This window comes from Hetaerina americana, unplaced genomic scaffold (genome assembly GCF_022747635.1).
Source record: "Hetaerina americana unplaced genomic scaffold, ioHetAmer1.1.p SCAF_3, whole genome shotgun sequence".
In the NCBI taxonomy this organism is placed as follows: Eukaryota; Metazoa; Arthropoda; class Insecta; order Odonata; family Calopterygidae; genus Hetaerina; species Hetaerina americana.
In genome coordinates, this window is record NW_027286874.1 from 69819221 (window position 1) to 69838633 (window position 19413).

Genomic DNA, 19413 nt, shown 5'->3' on the forward strand with positions numbered 1-19413 from the left:
TTCAACTTTCGCGCCATTTTTTATTTTCGTACCTCTTTTGCTCTAAGTTGGCGTTTTCTGTAGTTAATTTGAACTGTAAGAAACTTGTTATACAAAAGGGGAGGCCCAGATTATCCAGAGTAAGGGATTTAATATCCTGAAACATAATATGTGTGGAAGATTAGCTTGGTACGTATTCTATCAAATGTATAAGCAATTCATAGTATATTTGGAAATTTAAGTAGGCACTGATGCTCAGAATTCGGTGGTGTTGCTTTAATTGCAGTACACTGTCAACAGACAGAATTTGTAAAGCTTGCAGTTTCAAAGATGTTAAAGGGCACAAATATTATACACCGGAGTGGGTGAATTCCAACGATCAATGGTGTTATCAGCCATCGCATAACGTAGCTCCAACTGATGTTACTCCTATTCTTGTGTCAGGAAAACATTTTCCTAACCTAACTTCGGATCCGAATAAGCCTGTTGTTCATCCAATGATCTGGGGAATGATTCCTCCGTGGCACAAAGTAAGATTAGTATTCATGAGAAAGCAATTACACGTGTTATGAATATGTTTATGTTAACTAAGTATGTTGTCATCGATGCAGTCTATAAATATTCGATATAAATTTCTTGAAAGACGTTTGAGGCTTTAAGTATGGACACGTGGTTTGGAATGGGTTATCCCCACTTTTGAATTTTGTTAATAAAATTTAATTAGGGGACTTACAACAACCACAAGCTGACAACAAACAATTGCCGATTAGAAAATGTAATGGAATCACGGCTGTATAACGGTCCTCTTCAGAAAGGACAAAGATGTGTTATCTTATGCGATGGTTTTTATGAGTGGCAGACGACTAAAGGATCTCAGAAGCAGCCATACTTTATATATGCTCCTCAAAACGAAAGTGTGAGTAGTGACTTTTAGATAAATTCTTGTTCTCTCTAAGTCGCGCAAAGTCATTTATTAGTCAAAAATGCCTTTGAACTGTTGTTTTTTATCGGTAGATTCGAGTTGAAGATCAATCAACATGGAATGACTCTTGGAGTGAGGAATGTGGCTGGCAAGGACCACAACTTTTGAAGTTAGCTGGGCTCTTTGATGTTTGGGTAGTAGTCACAAAGATATTTTTTTGGAAGATGCCTGCTGTCCTGTAATTTTAAACGTTAAGGAATTCGATAGTGATAAACTGGACAGTAATTTGATGCATATTAATTTTAGAATCAAGTTTATTTCTCCCAGATTTTAAAGTCCTAATTATGTATTTGTGATTTTTGTAGAAAGAAAATACGTACAGTTACTCAGTGATAACTATGGAGTCAAATGAAACATTAAATTGGCTACATCATCGAATGCCTGCTGTATTGCATGAAGAAGAAGCTGTGTTGGTATGTATTTAAATTTGGCCATCTTGCAATGAAATTTTATTTCCCTTACTTTAATGATGTTTCTACATTTTCAGAATTGGTTGGAGTATGGAAAAATTCCTGCTAGAGCAGCTCTCGAGTTGCTTCAGCCAACAAAACATATGTCATGGCACCCTGTGGATACAATGGTCAATAATGCCAGAAACAAAGATCCACGATGTAACAAGCCTAAGTAAGAATTTTGTATTGATCCAATCAATTTTTAAATTTTAAGTGATGTAGTTTCTTGATTTAAGAATGAGATTAATTAAAGTAGAACTGTAATAATTGTATAGACTGATTTTGATATTGTTTTACAGTGGTGATATTAGAGGGCTACTTATTCCGCTAACATGACTTATGTACAGTCATTATGCTAGAGGAATAACCAATAGTTATTGTATTAGTATAATATATTATAACAGAACTAAGTGATTGTGTAATAACAACCCTGTTGATGTTGGGTTGCAATTTTTGCTTGAAAATGCTGACCTATTGGCAATTAAGGCACAGGAAGGAGGGAGGGTGTTATAATTATTTATAACCCATCTAAAAATCCTGGAAACCACCATAAGACATAGGATTGTTAGATATCCACTCTGATAAAAAGAGAGGAGGAATTTTGCAAATAGGAGATGATTGTCACTGTAAAGCAGGGAGAAGAAAATATTATATGAAACGACGCAAAGGTTGGTTTTGATGCGTGAAGATAGAGCTCACCTCAAACCAAGCCTTATGGTGAATGAAATTCACACTTTCAGGGTAAGCAGACTGGTTCGTTTCCCTGTTTCACAATTTGGTTTTTCATAAAATTCTACCTATCCGAGAGTTGTCTCACTTGTGTTTTAGATGAAGTTATCCAATGGCACTCCTGAGGATTTGAACTCAGTACCCCAGGGTCATCGGGTGAATGTTCATGTAGTTCAACCCTCCTGAAGTGAAGAGACTGGAATAATTTCGAATTAATTATTAATCTCACGCATCTCATTCCTAGTCCCCATTCTCTTGATCAACCTTGATTAAGGATAGTGCTGGCTTATGAGTTATATGAGACACCATGTTGATTGTGATTGACCGGTATAGTTTTTGTTTCTGAAACTTTGTCAGCAGTTAGCAATTTATGGGCATTGTTGTCATATTTTGAATTTGTGATCAAGGGTTAATGCATTTTGGTTACTCAGTACATATTTCATTTCATTTGTTACCCTTTGTTATCTGGGAACTTAAAATTTTAAACTTAGTGTTTCTCTTTTTCCTGTAAGTTAAACATTTTTTTTATTCCAAAATTAAATAGAAGCGAAGTGCTAGATGGTAATCCATTGAATTGTAAAGTCTTTTTGGTTTCATTATTTGGTGTGTGGATACTGGGTTCAGATGCATCAGTATACAAAAGGATAACAGCCTAGTGTCGGTGATGTAGAAATATCCAAATTCATTAATTCTTGGCAGCAAATGCAAAGTCATGGAAATTTAGTGAGCTGGTATACATAATCATCCTTGCATATTCTAAACCATGCTATTCCTCTTTTTGGGGGCTTGCAGGGTAAAGTGTAGATATACGCGCATGAATAAAAAAAGAAATGTAAATTCTATATTTTATCCATGCTCACTTCCTGAAGTGTTACCCTGCCCGAACTATTTGTTCCCAAAATTGAGAAATAATTCATATTCTAGGATATTTAGGATTGTGAAGAATTTTATTGTTAAAAGCGAGATCCTCATTCAAATATTCATTCTGAGTTTAGTTCATGCCCCCATTCAAACCATCTCCCTTTCTCTTGCTCTACCCATTTGTTTTTCCTCCTGACCTTTCAATATCTTAGTAATCCCTAGGGTATAACCCTTCTCTTATTCTTCACCTTGCAGGAAACTGCAAAACCCTTCAGTTGTTTCCAATTATTGCTAGACTGAAACTTGCCTTAAAAATAATAACATGTATGTGGGAATAGAAAATCCTTTCTAATGGGGGAAAATTTCAGAATTTTTAGTGTCTAAACCCTTGTGTGAGGTGTCACATTTTTTAAAAGGAACAAAAATGCACTGTAATTTTGAAATAGTTGAGTGCAAATTCGTTGCTAAAAACATCCCAGTCTTACCTGTATTTTGTCACATAGATAATAAAAGTTGGATAAAGTATTTGTAGTAGTTCTTCAAATAGATAGATATACATATAATCAACATTTCAATTCTGAGCTTATTTTCATTCAGAGCATGGTGATCATTTTGATTATCATTGCACTTAATATCAGTCTTAGGTAATGTGTTGATTAAAATAGTCTTGTGAGATGGATCCTCTTGTGAATCATGGCTATTGGCCTCCAATACGGTAAAAATAATGTGATGATCCCTATAATATCTGCGTTTTTCCCTATATGATCCCTATAAAACTGCATTTTTTTCCTGTCATTGTCACTCCAGTGTGTGTGAATTAATGAAATAAAGCTCCCAATTCGGTAACCATGGACACTTAATTGGTGTAGAGAATTAATTATTCAAGTTCATTGGAAAATATGGAATTTTAGTATGAATAGGAAATCATTTTTTGTTGTTCCAGGGCTTCAAAGCCGAAGTCTGCTAGCAGTTCTTTGATGGAATCTTGGCTAAAACGAGGCAAGGTGAAACAGGAGGGATCTGAAAGTGACTCAGATAATTTGAATAAATCAAATTTTGATCCATCACCCGTTAAGCGTCTCAAGGAAGATGAATGTAAGGGTGACTAAATGAAAGTGCTATATTTTTCAAGTTAAAAAATATATGCAATATCTTTATTTTTATGAAGGTTGTTCCATGGTTGAAAGATTTTTTTTATTTACTTGTGCAAATTTTATATGCATCACTGTATGCATATACTAAGGGTACTTTGCACTTTTGCTCAAATGTTTTAATGGTAGTTCTTGTTGAGTACAAATTTGGCACTGTCAAGTGCCTCTTTATAATTTTCATATTTTATTGATACAAAAAGAAAAAAAATGAAGTGCATTTTAAATATTGCAGCAGTAACAGTATTTCTTGTTCATAATTTTTCTTCATTCCATGTCAATTCCATCAAGTTAATTGTTCTGACATAGTTTGATATATGTTTTCTGTCTAGATATTTGTGGTGGTACTCACGAAAAGTTTTGTTAGTCGCATATTGTGCTTTCATTTCTTATTCATTTGTATTACATTTGATATCATCACCAAGTTTTTTTATTATCAGTTGTGTGTGTTATTATTGTTTATAATTATCAGTTTTGTGTTACCTGGACATTTTGGAAGGTTCTGGCATACTATTTTGAGATATAGGTGTCACAGGTTTTATATTTAAGTAAATGTGAACTTTCACTTTCTATTGCTGTCAAATTTCTTGTCCTTGAAATACTGCTCTCACAATTGGAATGTTTTGAAGGCTGCTGTTCACTACAGAACCTCCAGCATCTAGAAGTTCTTTGGCTGTGTTGAACCATGACAATATGAACCATAAAAGAAGCCCATAAAATAGTACAGAGAAAGCTTTGTCAACCCAGTACATCCTGAAATAAAAAGGATACTATATCATTTTATGCCTGCGCAATGTGCATTTTTAATTGCATGTTTTATTAGAGTAATAAAAGTCATTTCCAAGTGGATTTCTTAAATTAACTAGAGCTCATCAAAGGCATTAGAACTGTTAGTATACCATTCTTTTCTACCATTCATCAGCATGTCTTTTTTTTTTTTAAGTGCCAGTTTTACAAATGATGGCATACATGAAGGTGATTAAAATAATATTCAATAAATTGAACGATAAAGGTAGGCATTCAAAATCAGTTTTTAGTTCTGAAATGATTCATGCATTCCTTGACACTATTTTGCCATGTAGTCTCCAACATCTGTAGAAGAACTTTCTTAGCCTTTAGGGACAAAATTTTGAATGTCTGTGTTAAAAGCAATTCACATATTGTACTTAGCAATCACTAGGAAGTGTAACTCCACTATTAATGCACAACCTCTTACAAATAGAGCTATCAAATAGGATTCAGTTGTTAATGTTAACATGAAAGTGGGCAGGAAAAGTATTTCGAATGCACAATACAAAGTTCCATTTCTTTTATAAGGTTATAAATTTAAAAAAGCAATTTAAATGAGTATGACTAGTTAGTATATACCAGGTATTACTTTTGATATTGTATTTTTACAAAAATTATGATATTACATAAGTTAAGTTTCAGGAGTTTCATACTGTACAAGTATTTTCTTAAATTGGGCCCTTTCTATCTACTCAAGATTGTTTTGTTTTGTGCGTATATTTTTTACTAAGAACAAATTTCTGCCAGAGATAGAAATAGGTCAACTCTAGAAGGTTGGGGATGCTGTTAGGAGTAAATTAACGCTATAATAATTGTTTATGATTAATAATACTGGTCAATTTATTACAAAGGCTTGTCTTACCTTCTAATATGCCTACGTGCACTGGGAAGTGTTGACAAGTCCTCTTTCATGCAATATTGCCTTGCTCCTAGTAGCACTGTTTTAAAATATTCTTCCTCATTTAGGGGAGCATAATCCATGTAGAATATCTTTTGATCATCCGTATTTAATGATGTGGATAGAGATAAATAATTTTGGTTATCAAATTTCCATTCCCTTGTTGTAAAATACTGAAGTACCTCCAGTCCATCCTGTATCCTTCGTTGGATTCGAACCATGCTAGTGTAGGAAATTAAATTTCGAGTAATATTTGATGCCCCTGTCTGTATTTTACCTAATTATTTCATTATTATAGCAGAGATTTATACTTACAATCGTTTTTGGCGGCAGAGTAGCATCATAAAGTCTATGAAGTATGCTGGTAAAAAGTGAAGGAATATGACACATATGTTGTGGGCCAACCTTGTACTGCGAATGTTTCCATCTGGATACCAAACCGCACCCTCAAATGGATAATCGTTTATGTGCTTCCTTGCTATATTCAGAACTTCATTCCAAGTGATAGGTTTTACACCTGCCTGAGCAAGGTTGTAAACTGGAATATCTTTCACCCTGAAATGGAGTAAATACTTCAGTTGGGGTTGATACTATCTGGTCAATGAAACGCGTATAATTTTGCCATTAACTAAAATTTAAAAAAATAGTGCCTGAAATTTAGACTTGTAGAAATACATTTTATGTAAAATTGAGTAAAAAAATTTTAATTTTTAGGATAAACCCTCACTAATGAATTTTTGTGAACTTTTTAACTCAATATTTATTTTACTATAAAGAACTTACTGTAAAAAATGACACATTAGAATTGACTTTGTCAGGTGAAAGTGTATCCTTATAAGAATAATTTTAGGTTGGCTCAATGCAGGGCAAAATAAAATGAAAATACTTCAATTCTTCATTGTTTAGAGAAATTTTACTTTGTTTAGCTTCTACAATGATTAATTTTTTCTTTGATTACTGGAAAAAAATGTTGCATGAGTTTTTGTGGCAGTAAAAATGTTTGCTTGATTAAATCAAAGAATACCTTCATTCTGATTTAATTAATAAAGGTCACTGATACTATTAACTTCTCAAGTCTGATGGCATTCATTTTAATTGCCTTGTAAAAAATTTCAGAGAGACTAATTACAGAAATTGAGGACTGAACTCGTCTTTTTAAAATTCATAGGATAGGTAATTATGCTATTCAAAACGAGGTAAAATTCCAAAATTTTTGAGTCTAAAGTTCAATCACTAAGTTCATTCTTAAAGCTCAATCATCTTGGAAATAAGTAGCTCAAAATACATTCCCAGTAGCTCAAAATGAACCATGAGAATTTACTTAAATAGGTAAGCCAAAATTGGTACATTCCCGTCCCCTTCTCCTACACCAGATCTCCCCTCTTGCTCATTTCCTATGCTACCTTTGGTTTCTTAGAAAGTTCTGGCAATCATAAAAGCACGCAGCTTGGGTAAAGCTGTGGGTTCCCAGAAATGTCCCCAGGAATTGAACCTAGGTTGGTCAGTAGTCCAATGCCCCACTCACTGGACTGCCTCATTCAACATACTGTATATATACTGTACCTGTATATATATTTGTTTTTGTTCTCAAAACAAAACATACTTATTAAATTGAGAAACCTCTTTTCAAAAGATTCTTAATAGACACCTATTTCTTTGTATGTTGATTTTAAGAAGGGATCATAAAATGAATTACAACTTTATATTTGTTCATTAACCAAACAAAATATCTTTTTGTTTGAAAGTTAAAGAGTTGTCTCACTTGCTGGTTGCAACTTTCCAGGCAGATGCAATCATGGCATTAATGGCCATGTCAACAGGAATAACTTCAGCATGGTATTCACCCTTGCAATGCATGCTTCTTATTACACCTTTCCCTGCTCCCACCATAAGCCCAACAGGCCCATTGAGATTGTCCACCCATCCTGGAACAGGTTGTTGCCACACTGGTGTGACTGAAAAAGAATAACACTTTAAGGTAAAATAATTTTCCCTTTTTCTATTACATCTTGCTTTTTGAACATTCCCTTCACAATTAAATTGCCAGCAAGGATATCTTACCTTCCCTGAGAATACCAATGATTATAGCTGATGGATGTGTGTATAATTAAACTTGTGCATGAATTTAAAGTAGTATGTAATCATGTGTTAGTTGCTGTGAGTACATTCACTGTATTCCATTGAACTTTTCACTGAAATAACACTATTTTGAGTTTTCAATTTTTATTTTTCATGGTTGAATAGATGCAGGCTAATGAATTGAGTGCCTAATCTGTTAATTCCAAAGTTTTAATGTGAGAGGATGCTGCTATCCTAAATAAGCATTTCACTCTTGAGTTTAATGTGACATGCTATTTATTACTATTATATTGAGATGATTCTAATAAATGGTAGATAGGAATGGTAGTGTATGCTTCCCTTTTTGTATAATTAATGGTGAGCTCTTTAGATTGATTTAATCTACTTCGTGTATGTAAGCCTCTTAATTTTAATGTTGTAATGCAAATTAATATTATATGTTCAGTTTTTATCGACATATAAGTAAACAATAGAACATGCATATTCGTTTACTAATAATAAACTAAGCCTAACCAAATAACCTAGTAAAATCATATTAACTGGGGTACAGCATTCACTTATGAAGTACAATTATGAATTTTCCAACTTTTTGGTAATTAAGACCTCAGTTATTTGAATGAAATACCTATTGCAAATTGTTAAAGTTCCTAAAAAGGTTGTTCCTATAGCTGATACTCCAAAAGCTAGAACTATCTTGCCATAATACACTTTCCTAGTGATTTTTCCGTAAATAAACATCATGTACTTACCAATGGAAGGTCTCACAATTGCCACAGGCATGTATTTTCGTTCGTTTTCAACTAAAGTTTCAGCCAAGCGCTTAGAGAATGTGTAGGTGTTGGGGTGTGGATGGAGCAACCTGCAAATGCAACAAAAGTAATAGGTAATTTACGGTATTCTTGTAGATATTTTCAATCATGGAGTGCTTGTGGTAACGAGTGTTATTTAGGTATGTCAAATTTATTATTCATTTTAAAAATTTTGTTAGTATTTGTCGTCAATCCCAATGATGTTGCTGCATAATTGAATCTTAACAACTTACTGAGAGGTATAAGCTTTCTGAAGACTGCTTCAGATAAATATGTTGACAGAAATGGCTTTTTTACATTTTTCAATGGAAATAGATTACATTTTCTGCTTATTCATGTGGCCAAAAAAATACACATTACATGTATTGGTAATGAAAGAATAGTTATGCTGGTGCTTCGCCATGTGCTTTGTCAAGAAAGCTGAATTACTTGAAGGAATATGATAAATGGCCAGTAATTGAAAATTAGCATTTATGTATTGAAGGGGTTAGCACTGAGATGAAGTAAAATAAATACCAGTTCCCAGCTTCTATTGATAATCCTGAGTGGTATTATCTTGGCCCAGTTACCCAGGCAAGAAATTCTTGGTACTGGGCTAGAGTTTAAAATTTGTTGAAAGTGGTACACATTGAAGTGTTAATAAAAAATATTTCTCTGTTAATGGCACAAGAAATTTGTCTGATGCTTTGAAAGAAACTTAGCTACCGATACTTGAAATAATAATCCTGCGTTTTTTTCAACGTTTAATTACTGATACCAATACCATTAATTTGGTTTTACCTTATTTTCTCTCTCCATGAAAAAAAATCGATTTGGAGAGAAACAATTTATCTTGTTGACTACCTGCTAACCGGCCTGACCTTCCATTGGTATTTCGAAAATACCGAAGAAAAAAGTCCCGGAAGATTTGCACTTCTACAATAATTCCTACGTCCGATTTTCATTTCCTTGGCAAAAACATAAAATCCAATCATCTTTGAGAATGTTTTCCATCCGCGTTTATTACTCTGCTATCTGAATGCAGCGTGGTTTCGCAGTATGATTTAGAGTACGTGAAGTGGTAGATCAAGTAGTAGAGCATATGCCTACTGACTGGAGGAGTGAGGTTTGATTCTGGGTGACCCTTCTGGGACTCCTCGGCTTCAACCTAACTTCGTGAGCATGATTTTAAGGTACCATGTATTCTTGGGATTTGTTATTGAAATTAAATGTTCTTATTTTAAACCTGAAATATTTGTCAGAGCGTGCAATGGCTCTATTTTACATTGCGTCGTGATAAAACTTGGAACCTAGGCACATTAAAACCTGCCTCTAGAAAAGAAAAGGATGACTTGGCGGAGATAATTGATTTCATAAAAAAAGTGTAAACGTCGGATGAAAACGTTTGCCTCCCTCTCTGCTTTTCCCATTGTTATGGTCTTGGTCTAATTCGTAATGCCCAGAGGGACATGCGATGCATTTTCGTGCTTCCGTATCTTGGGTAATTCTATGAATGCCCTTTTCCAATAAAAAAATATTAGTCTGTGGTGCGCGTCGTAACAGGTTTCGGGCTTGCCATGTCATGGAGGATTTATCTGCTCTACCATGACATACCGTTTCATCGCTGAAATGAGTTGTTGACGAATGTTTTTCGGGAATTTTCGAGGTGTATCAATCACGTAAGTTAGCCCACCAGTTTCGAAATAATTGGCTATTCCGACAGTTCCACTGTTAGAAATCAAGGAGATTACTGCACGTTGCTTCAATCTCAGGCCTCTCTTTTGCTTCGTATCCTAGTTATCGTTGGAGATATTCTTTGAGTTGATCGACAGCAGAGACCACTTGGTGGCATTAGGGTTAGGCAGGAAATTAGAGGCAGAAGACGTATTACCAGAGGTCGCGGAGGATCGCAGACCTCTCTCGAATGCACCTACTCCTAAAGAGAGGCGCCATGAAGGGTAAGCACAGATCGTCCCATGACGGAAGATTGAATTAACGTAACAGCCCTCTGACTGAGTCCTCTCCACATGGCACCCCAATTATGATCGAGATATCACTCTCATCCACCGCCCGTGAACTAAGCTTCTCAGGGTGGGAAGCCTTTAGCCACCGCACCAAACTGATTCCCAAAACGACTAATATTCAAGCATTTACTTTTCATGTTCAGCACGCATATGTGGTAATCGGGATGATGCGGGGGCTAATGTTCTGGTTTCTCATCCCGAGGGCCAGAGTTCGAATTCTTGAGGTGGCAGAAGTTTTGATTGGTAGTAGTAGTATTAGGGACGGAGACCGACAGCTGAGGTCATTTGCGCCATTAGGGATGGGCAGGAAAGGATGAAGGGTGGAGGGGATCGAGATGGTGCGGCGGCTAACGTACTGGCTTCCCACCCTGAGGGCGCGGGTTCAAATCCCGGCGGTGTTGAATATTTTTCAGAGGTATCTCGATCCCTACTTGAGGTGCTTTGTGGAGGGCACTTTGAGTGAGTACGCCGTCCGTCGGATGGGACGTTAAACTGCGGACCCCTTGGCGCTTTTCGTAAAGAGTAGGCTAATGCCGACGCCGGGTTTCTCTCCACCCTTCATCCTTTCCTATCCATCCCCTATGGCGCAAATGACCTCAGCTGTCGGTCGCCTCCCCTCAAAACTACTACTACTGAAGGGTGGAGAGAAACCCGGCGTCGGCATGAGCCAATTCCTATCGAAAGGCGCCAAGGGATCCGCAGTTTAACGTCCCATTCGACGGCAGGATACTCACTCAAAGCGCTCTCCTCAAAACATCTCAAGTAGGTATCGGGATGCCACTGAATCTCCAGGATTCGAACCCGGTCCCTCTAGGCGGGAGACCAGTACGTTAGCCATCGCACCATTCCGACACCCTTTTTCATTGGTATCCCGATCACTACTTGAGGTACGTATTGGAGGGCACTTAGTAAGTACGCCGTCGGCAGGATGGGACATTTAAACTGTGGACTCCTTGGCTCTAATGCCGACGCAGGGTTTCGGTCCACTCTTTCTCCATTTCCTTAATATCCTACCCCTACCAAAGTACACACTTATCCTTAATATCACAAATGACCTTAGATATAGGTTGTCTCCCTTAATAGCTAATAATGTGTATGTATTGGTGTTCGATATTTAGTATAATTTTCAGTCATGAGCACCAAACTTAAGAATTTGGATATTTATTCTTCCTCACGATTTCAATATCATCCTCCCCATATATTTTAACCAGTTAGGTCGTATAAAATTGCTCTTTTCGTTTAAATTTTGCCGTTTCTTTAAAGTGTGCATAGTGGATTTAAATTGTGCATTGGGGTAAAAATGCAAATGAATACAGCGAGATTCGTTTGGAATGTTCACATTTTGGAAAGTATTTTGCGTCAATTTATTTGGAGATCATTGCTATTAATTTTTTATTTCTAATGACCTGTTTTGCTTGATAAGAACTGGATCGAGATTAGATGGAACCAGGATCTTATTCTGCGTCTAATTGCACACCCTCGGAAATCAAAGTCGGCAAAGACGTTAACGACGTATATATATATATATATATATATATATATATTAAAAAATCCTAATATTGTGTCTACATCATGACTTAATTCGTATTGAATTAAAAGTAGTAGTAAACGAATTTCCTGAAGTGGGAATGTTCAAGAAAACCTTTCACCAACAACAATTGACGTAAAAATTAAACGTTTTTCGCGGCAGCCAGGTGGCTTTAAATCTTGAGACACTTGTCAGTCACTTTTGTGAGAGGTTAGTGGATTGGATTTTGAGATCTTTATCTTTTGGTAGGCAGGTGGTTGGCCAACCAATAAAGGACTGCCCCTACTGGTCAGTTTAGGTCAAATAGCACTCTAATAAACTTGAACCCACAAAGATAGTGTTCCTTATGTAGTCAAAGCACTGATTTTTCAATATGATTGTAGTTCTTGGAAGAGGAAACTATTACCTTAAAATGTAACCCTTACCTCTAATAGTTATCATTATCGTATAAGAATTAATTTATCATTTAAAAAAATATTAATTTTTGATCCGCGTCGCGAAGGAAAAGAAATAATTGTGCACAGTGGCGGAAACGACTACGATGATGGTTGTTGTGGACCTTGTTGAGCGATCGTATACACGCTACGTTGTGTGATGGTTTAGGAAAACACTCCTCCGATGAAGTTTGATACATTTACTCCCCGGAGAAGAGTTATAAAAGGTGCGAAAGACGAATTGTAACGGTTGACACCCTACGGTGGCTTACGAGCCTTATGATTGAGGAGAAGATCTTACGAAATTTACGTTGGGGTGGGAGGAGTGCGGAGGTTTAAATACGTTACCTAGGGGTTATGGAGTCCAGCATGGCATCGTCCATCCACTTGACGCATCTCATAATCTCCTCCGGATCAATGGGAGTGGCGTAAGTCTTCTCCTCCAGCACCTCGTGGTCGACGTGACAGAAGGCCGTCGAGAGGTGAATAAAAGCCTTCAAGGGCGACGGCGACATGGAACAAAGATGAAAGCATCCCAGTGATTGATCTCTCCTTTGTGGGAGACTGCGTCAATAGGTTTGCGTTTGTTTGGGTTGTCCCGTATGTTTGAAAAGAAAAGTCGAGGAGGCCGCTTGACCGTGGAAGGCATGTGGCATAAGTAAACCGGCATGAAATTATTCGAGTCTGGTGTTTGAAGACTGGTGCACAGTCGAGCAGTTTGCAAAACATTGGAAGATTTTAAACATGAGAGAGCGTGGGGCGCGAAATAAGTCGCTCGTGAATAACTGATAAAAAATCATTCGCGCCGGGGCTCGAATGATTTTTTTATTTTTGCGGGCAGAGAACTGTTGGTTCTTAGATTTCCATCGATTCAATCGATACGGGGTCATACCTGTACTATTAGCGTTTCGTTAACCGGAAATTTTCATGAGATCATCGATAGTAATTGTATTATCAGCGCTAGGATTTACTTTTAAAATAATATGAGATTAATGTAGCCCTCCGTTGGGATTTTCCTCAAAAGAGTTTAAGGTAAGTCTCGCTGTAGTAAGCAATAGAGAAGCTCTCCTCCAGAAGAACTCACTCGTTTGTTATCTGAGCTGTAATCCCATCAAAGTTAAGAATATAAATTGGAAAATTGTTATCCTTGTGCATGATACATTGTATTTTCAGACGTTCAGTTACATGGGTTGGGACAAGTTCAAGGCCAAGAATTGGCAACAATGAATGCATCCGTATACATATCAGTCCTGTTTTATTCTGATTATTACTGAGGTAAAATTCTCGTCTGCAACTTAATGTAGCAATATCTATTATGTAGAGAGTGTTTAAATTTTCAAAATATCATTTAAAAGTAGATGAAAGCATATTATGGATGAGTATTTATTCTAGGGGACAAACTACCCATCTATCTGTGACTTCATATCGGTTCGCCGAGAAAAAGCCGTTAAAAAGAAGGTGTAAACTATAGGAGTTAGAACGACAAAATAACAACAACTGCACATAACCAATAGCATTTCCTCATCGGTATTACGTCGGGTATAGAAGTCTCAATGAGCTTAGAACTGAAATTTCGAATTAAAATGTAGTCATAAAAGTAGTCACTGACTTGATAGATGTGATGACTTGATAGATAGATAGACTTGATAGATAGATAGACTTGATAAGGTGCTCGGAACGACTAAAGTTACAGTGCAAGAAGTACTCAAGTTCAATAGGGTACTTGTACACCGCACCGAACTATTAGGGCCGGCTGGAAAATCAAGCCATGTGATATTTATCATAGTTATATAACTTTCATCTCTTCCTTGAGACAATCATCTCGTTGAACTGAATGGCGGTGTACGCGTTTAGATGAATACATTCCAATGCATGAAAATTTTCTGAGTATCTTTCGCATATTGTCACGCACATTGTCGTTGAATAGGCATTTTGTGGGAGGTTGATAAACTTGCCTTCTGTGAGGTCTCTTCGTATTTAGTCCATAATGTTCAATCTCCTGAGATTAAAAATGAGTTTTTTTTTAATCGAGTACTTCGCTAAAGTTCTCAGGAGATGAGAATCTCCTGAGAACTGCCAAATTACCTGTCAGCCCCTTCAATTGGCTTTCTCCTCATTCGCGTCATTCCGCTGAAAGGTGCCACTTTTTACACTCCTTGAGGCAGTATGACATGGAGTCGTAAAATCAAACTAAGTTCAAGTCTTACAGAAGAGAAAACAACGATGGGATCAATGAAGGTTAAAGATTGTACAAGCATAAGAATGGAAGTTACAATGCGTAGGATAGTGGTAGTTACTGCAATGCTAGCGATAAGACCTTGGTGAATGAACGCTAAACTCTCCTTATTCATCGGTGAGAAATCCTTTAATTGGGACCAACGGCAGTTCATGGAGGAAATGTGTTTTCAGATATATATCTTATAAAGAGTCAATCGTTCTTATTTTTACCTGAATTAACCATTCTGTTTAAATGGCTATTGAAGATACATAGGTGAAAAGCTTCTTAAGTCTAATTACATTGTACGACATTTTCTCAGGCTTAGTTGTGTGGAATTTCTCCATATTCCGAGGAATTGCAGGAAAAATGCAATTCAGCTGATTATTAAAACACACGGCCATGGTTTCTCCATCATGCTCAACATCATCAGGTCCTGATGATGCTGCACACGAACTATGGCTTTGAGTTATAATGCATAGTGGAATTGTAGAGTTTTCTTCTACCATTCCTTGGAATCTAATTATATTACTGTTCCTTAGGGGGTATGTGATTAATGCACATTAAAAACCATTATATGCCCTTCCTTAGATATCTTACCCAACCAAGAGGTTATGAAGGACGTATGATGAGGTGGAAATGTGATTTAATTTTAGTTGAGGACCCATTTGAATCTTATTGTTCCCGTGGGCCACAATAATGCATGCGGATTGAAAAAACATGCTTGGAAGTTTATGGGTAATGAACGCCCATGGACCCACACGATGAATGCGTCCAAGTTGTGGAAATAGCTCAAAAACGTCGCGGTTAGTTATGACTTCGTCGGTTCGTCCTTCTCCCGAGTTTAACTGAGTCAAGGGAACGTCTCGAGTAATAGTGAAGTAACCTGGGGGTGGAGGTGGGCTCCGTTCTTCGTCTGCAACCCCCCCCCCCCACCGCCCGGTGTCTTTATTGTCAAACAGTGGAGTGACTGTGACGGGGTCTCTGCCTAGCGTTCAAAGCAAGCAAGAAAGCGAGGCGTCTATACGAGGGAGCGGAGCGAGAGAGGAGAAAAACGACTAGCGTAAGTGGCCTCTCCACCAGTCTCACACGGGGGACCAATTTATTGACATACGAGCTATTTTTGTTTCCCGCAGTCTCTTTACTCGTCCCAGCCTCCCCCCCCCCCCAGGCCTCTCTCCAGTTCTCCCTCTCTGCACTATATTTTCACCTTACTTGAGGAGGGGGGGGAGGAAGAGAAGAACTCGTCGATTTTTTGTCCCACACGACGTCTCCGTGGTGAATTTGGTACTTAAACGTTATATAATTGCACCGTTGGTCATGTGAATTTACTTAGATCAAAGGGAGAAGATGGTGTCCTTTCAGAAAATAATATTGCATCCAAGTAAGGTCGAATGTACGAGTATTTCGTTGATATGAACATTTAAAAAATATATTTCACCCCTCTAGCCATTATTGTATTGTATGCTATTGCAGTAGTGGAAGAAATGTTTCAGGCCATCGATAAGGAGTGTTCGTTTCCTACCGTTTGTAAATTAGGAAAAGCTTTTGACGGGCAATTGTGTCACCTCTCTCTTTCTTCTCTGTGGCATTGTGATAATTAATTCAGGATGATTCATCAAAGATTGAATTTTTTAAATATTAAAAGTCAAATCGAGCAATCAAATGCAATCATTGGACTCTATATGCCCATAGTTATCCCGCGAGCGCGTGTGATGTACGATATGGCCAAAATTATTGCAATTGATGAAAAAGTACAGCCACAAGTAGAATTCTCGTTTGAGTAGATCGCATTTTCACGAATAGAATTTGTGAAAGCAGTTTCGTGCGTCCATAAATTCAGTCATCAAGGGTCCATTGTTTACATATATGGCATTTCTTTTCTTCCACCGGTCGTATTGTGTCGCATTGAAGTCTTATCTCATTTTAAACTGAATGCGGCCATATTATGGCGGTGAGCGCGTTGATAATTGGCGATGCGCACGCCGGATTGTTTCGGTGAAAAGATGACGGGCGCAATCCCAGTGTTATCTCAGAGTCGTAATGCTCTAAAAACATCTCAGATGACGTGTGCCAATATATATGCTGAAACCAATTGGAACTGGGGAAATGGAAATAAAGCTGCAAATATTACATTAGTCTTTTGTCGAAAATGAAGAGCGAAACATTTTTCCCCGGACCATCGAGCTTATGAACCTTGCTGGAAAAGCAAAGGTCTTTCTATGCGGGAATCGGTTCTAAATCAAGCATCTAGTATATCTGTTGTCACCGCTGATTGGGAAAACTGGGGCACAATTTATACGGTGGGGGGGATATCTCCGAGGGTCCCCGATGATACGGCAGTAGTTTTAATGCCTTCGCGTTTCGTTTGGCAGCGAGCGAAGATTTTCACTACAGTGAACTGCGTTTTTGCACCTGGGATTAAATATAGCCGCTAGCCTTGGTAATTTTTTATTAAAAGTACCTGATCTCTTTGTGCCAACCCTAAATTAGTGACTCTGACCTGATTTTTGGCTCATGAAGTGGAATACCTCTAGGAGTGTGCTTTATGCGCTTTGCCAAAATTAATCGCTGCAAATTTGACATAACTTCAACAAAATCCCACGTAGAAAATTAAATTATATTCAGTGTGTGTCACCATTAAGGGTCGGAAAAAATAACTACACTGTGACGTTTAAAAGAGTAACGGCTTACATTGGCAAATGTGCCGCTGCCACAAGTAGAATTCGGATTTCAAACAAAGATAATGTCGGGCGGCCGAATCCATTTAAGGTTGCCATTGTTTGGGATGGATGGATGAGGACCGGTGAAAGAAAACATAATTAGGCAACTGGACTTTCGGATTCATTGTCCGAAGCGGTGACGCCATTACAACATGCAGTGGGGGATTATTTCGCGGGCGGAGGGGAGACCTCATCTGGATCTCGTGTGATTCTTAAAATATTATTGGAGATGGGACTTGGTGCGCGTCGAAGTGCATCGTATTCATCTCTTCCTTCTGAGTAAGAGACTTCAAAAGCGCCGGCGCTTTTATTCTCCTAATAAGTGCCATTCCATCTTTGCTCCAATGATCGATCGAATTTCGTGACGGAGCGGAAGACCTGATATCGAGCACCATGCCGCGTCGCAACGCTGCTGAGTCAATGGAAGGAGGAATGCGCTCCAGCGACGGTGGCAATCGTACGTCTGGGTGAGCTCCCCCCCCCTCCCCCCCACCGAATCTCATTGCTTTCGTAGTGGCGCAACAAAGGTATTTCGGCGAGTCTTCTCGTTAGTTAAGGTAACTACTCCAGGGTTAATGGCCTCAAAATTAATTTTCGAATCAAAGGCGAGTGTAAATTTTTCGCACGAATTTTCGCTCCTTTCCTCGAAGAGAGTATTTAAACATTTTGCGGAATTGAAGTCTCATTTTTCCCGAGGCTCGTCATTCTATTCATTCGGTGAAATTCACAGGTGAGCATTATCACCGAAAGAATTTTTTATCTCCTCCATCGTTCATTATGTCAAAATTGGTGTCGGTGTCATGGTTACGCGAAATTATAAAATAAAGGATCGATGGTATGAATTTGTCGCATGCATTTAATAGCCCAAAAGTTGTTTTGCATTTTTTTAGGGGTTGAGTGATGGTAAAGACTGAATGCTACTTACGGTCATTGCTCCTATTGAGAAATATTCACGTAATTAAATGTCTGCAATTAAGTCGGGAGTGTTTCATGAGATCGCTCAATCAATTAATTGTTTACTAATTAGCCGCTAATAAAATACAGTAGTTTAGAGAACCTAATGACTCAGAAGGGATATAGAATGAAAACAAACCCAAGGATTGCACTTTTACTCTCCTATGCTGCATGTTAAAAATATTTAGCCAAAAAACTCCCAAATATCCATATGTCGATGTTCTCTTAGTTTAAAAATAATGAATTACACACATAGTTTTTCTTTACGCGCGTGAATCAAAAATCATGCGCATCCCTACACATAGTAAGATAAAGCATGTTATTTTGCTTCAATATAGTTTCTGTAAGACGTTGAATGCAATTCGAAATCTTCCTCGGACTTCCTCTGAAAGGAGATGAAAGCAGCTTACAGATGGACTTTCTAAGAAAGCTGCAAAAGGTTTGGCTAAATTTCCCCACATTCATACTTATACATGTGTATACGGTGTGGGCATCTGCGCATTGACTCACATTTATCTACTCCGTTCGGGTTTCAAAATTTCACTGCCGTAACCGGTTTCGACCGTGTAGCTATTTACTTTCCTCTGCAATGCTGCCCTGATTCACGGTGGAAAGTTCTTGACCTAGGTAAGTGCGCCGATCGACCCGTCGCTGTCTTCGCCTGCTTGGTTCGAGTTTTGTTCCGTCCCTCCCTGCTTCCGGGAAACAAGTCCCCGCGCACGATTGTGAGCAGGTACGGACGGCAGCCATAGAAATAACGAATACGGCGGCGCATCATGCGGCTACATGGTCCGATTCGCGTGGTGCCCAAGTTGGGAAAACGCCCGCGC

General features: G+C 37.9%; 2 protein-coding genes across 3 annotated transcripts in view; one reads left to right on the forward strand and one right to left on the reverse strand.

Moving 5' to 3' along the window:
* On the forward strand, nucleotides 1–4892 carry LOC139690319 (abasic site processing protein HMCES). Of its 2 annotated transcripts, XM_071587701.1 has the most exons (7): nucleotides 1–168; nucleotides 266–509; nucleotides 704–895; nucleotides 994–1095; nucleotides 1267–1374; nucleotides 1449–1585; nucleotides 3947–4892. In XM_071587701.1, exons 1-7 carry the CDS (start codon nucleotides 149–151, stop codon nucleotides 4110–4112), a joined length of 969 nt encoding a protein of 322 aa, XP_071443802.1. In that variant the 5' UTR covers nucleotides 1–148; the 3' UTR covers nucleotides 4113–4892. The 2 variants fall into 2 exon arrangements, with proteins under 2 accessions (XP_071443802.1, XP_071443801.1); XM_071587700.1 differs by having other exon boundaries at nucleotides 104–509.
* Nucleotides 4730–19413, reverse strand: part of LOC139690426 (putative fatty acyl-CoA reductase CG5065) — a 25962-nt gene continuing 11278 nt past the window's right edge. Inside the window, exons 3-8 of the mRNA XM_071587876.1 lie at nucleotides 13040–13185; nucleotides 8667–8776; nucleotides 7601–7793; nucleotides 6154–6393; nucleotides 5803–6060; nucleotides 4730–4904 (exon numbers count right to left, since the gene is read on the reverse strand). Of these exons, the coding sequence (XP_071443977.1) occupies nucleotides 4730–4904; nucleotides 5803–6060; nucleotides 6154–6393; nucleotides 7601–7793; nucleotides 8667–8776; nucleotides 13040–13185 (1122 nt within the window). The remainder of the gene's footprint in view (nucleotides 4905–5802; nucleotides 6061–6153; nucleotides 6394–7600; nucleotides 7794–8666; nucleotides 8777–13039; nucleotides 13186–19413) is intronic.

What these genes read in the sequence shown, in the direction of transcription:
- LOC139690319 (XM_071587700.1), top strand. Translation starts at nt 231, where the DNA reads ATGCTCAGAATTCGGTGGTGTTGCTTTAATTGCAGTACACTGTCAACA. An exon ending in ATGCTCCTCAAAACGAAAGT is followed by an intron (nt 896 to 993) that starts GTGAGTAGTGAC and finishes TTTTATCGGTAG; the next exon opens with ATTCGAGTTGAAGATCAATC. An exon ending in CCACGATGTAACAAGCCTAA is followed by an intron (nt 1,586 to 3,946) that starts GTAAGAATTTTG and finishes TTGTTGTTCCAG; the next exon opens with GGCTTCAAAGCCGAAGTCTG.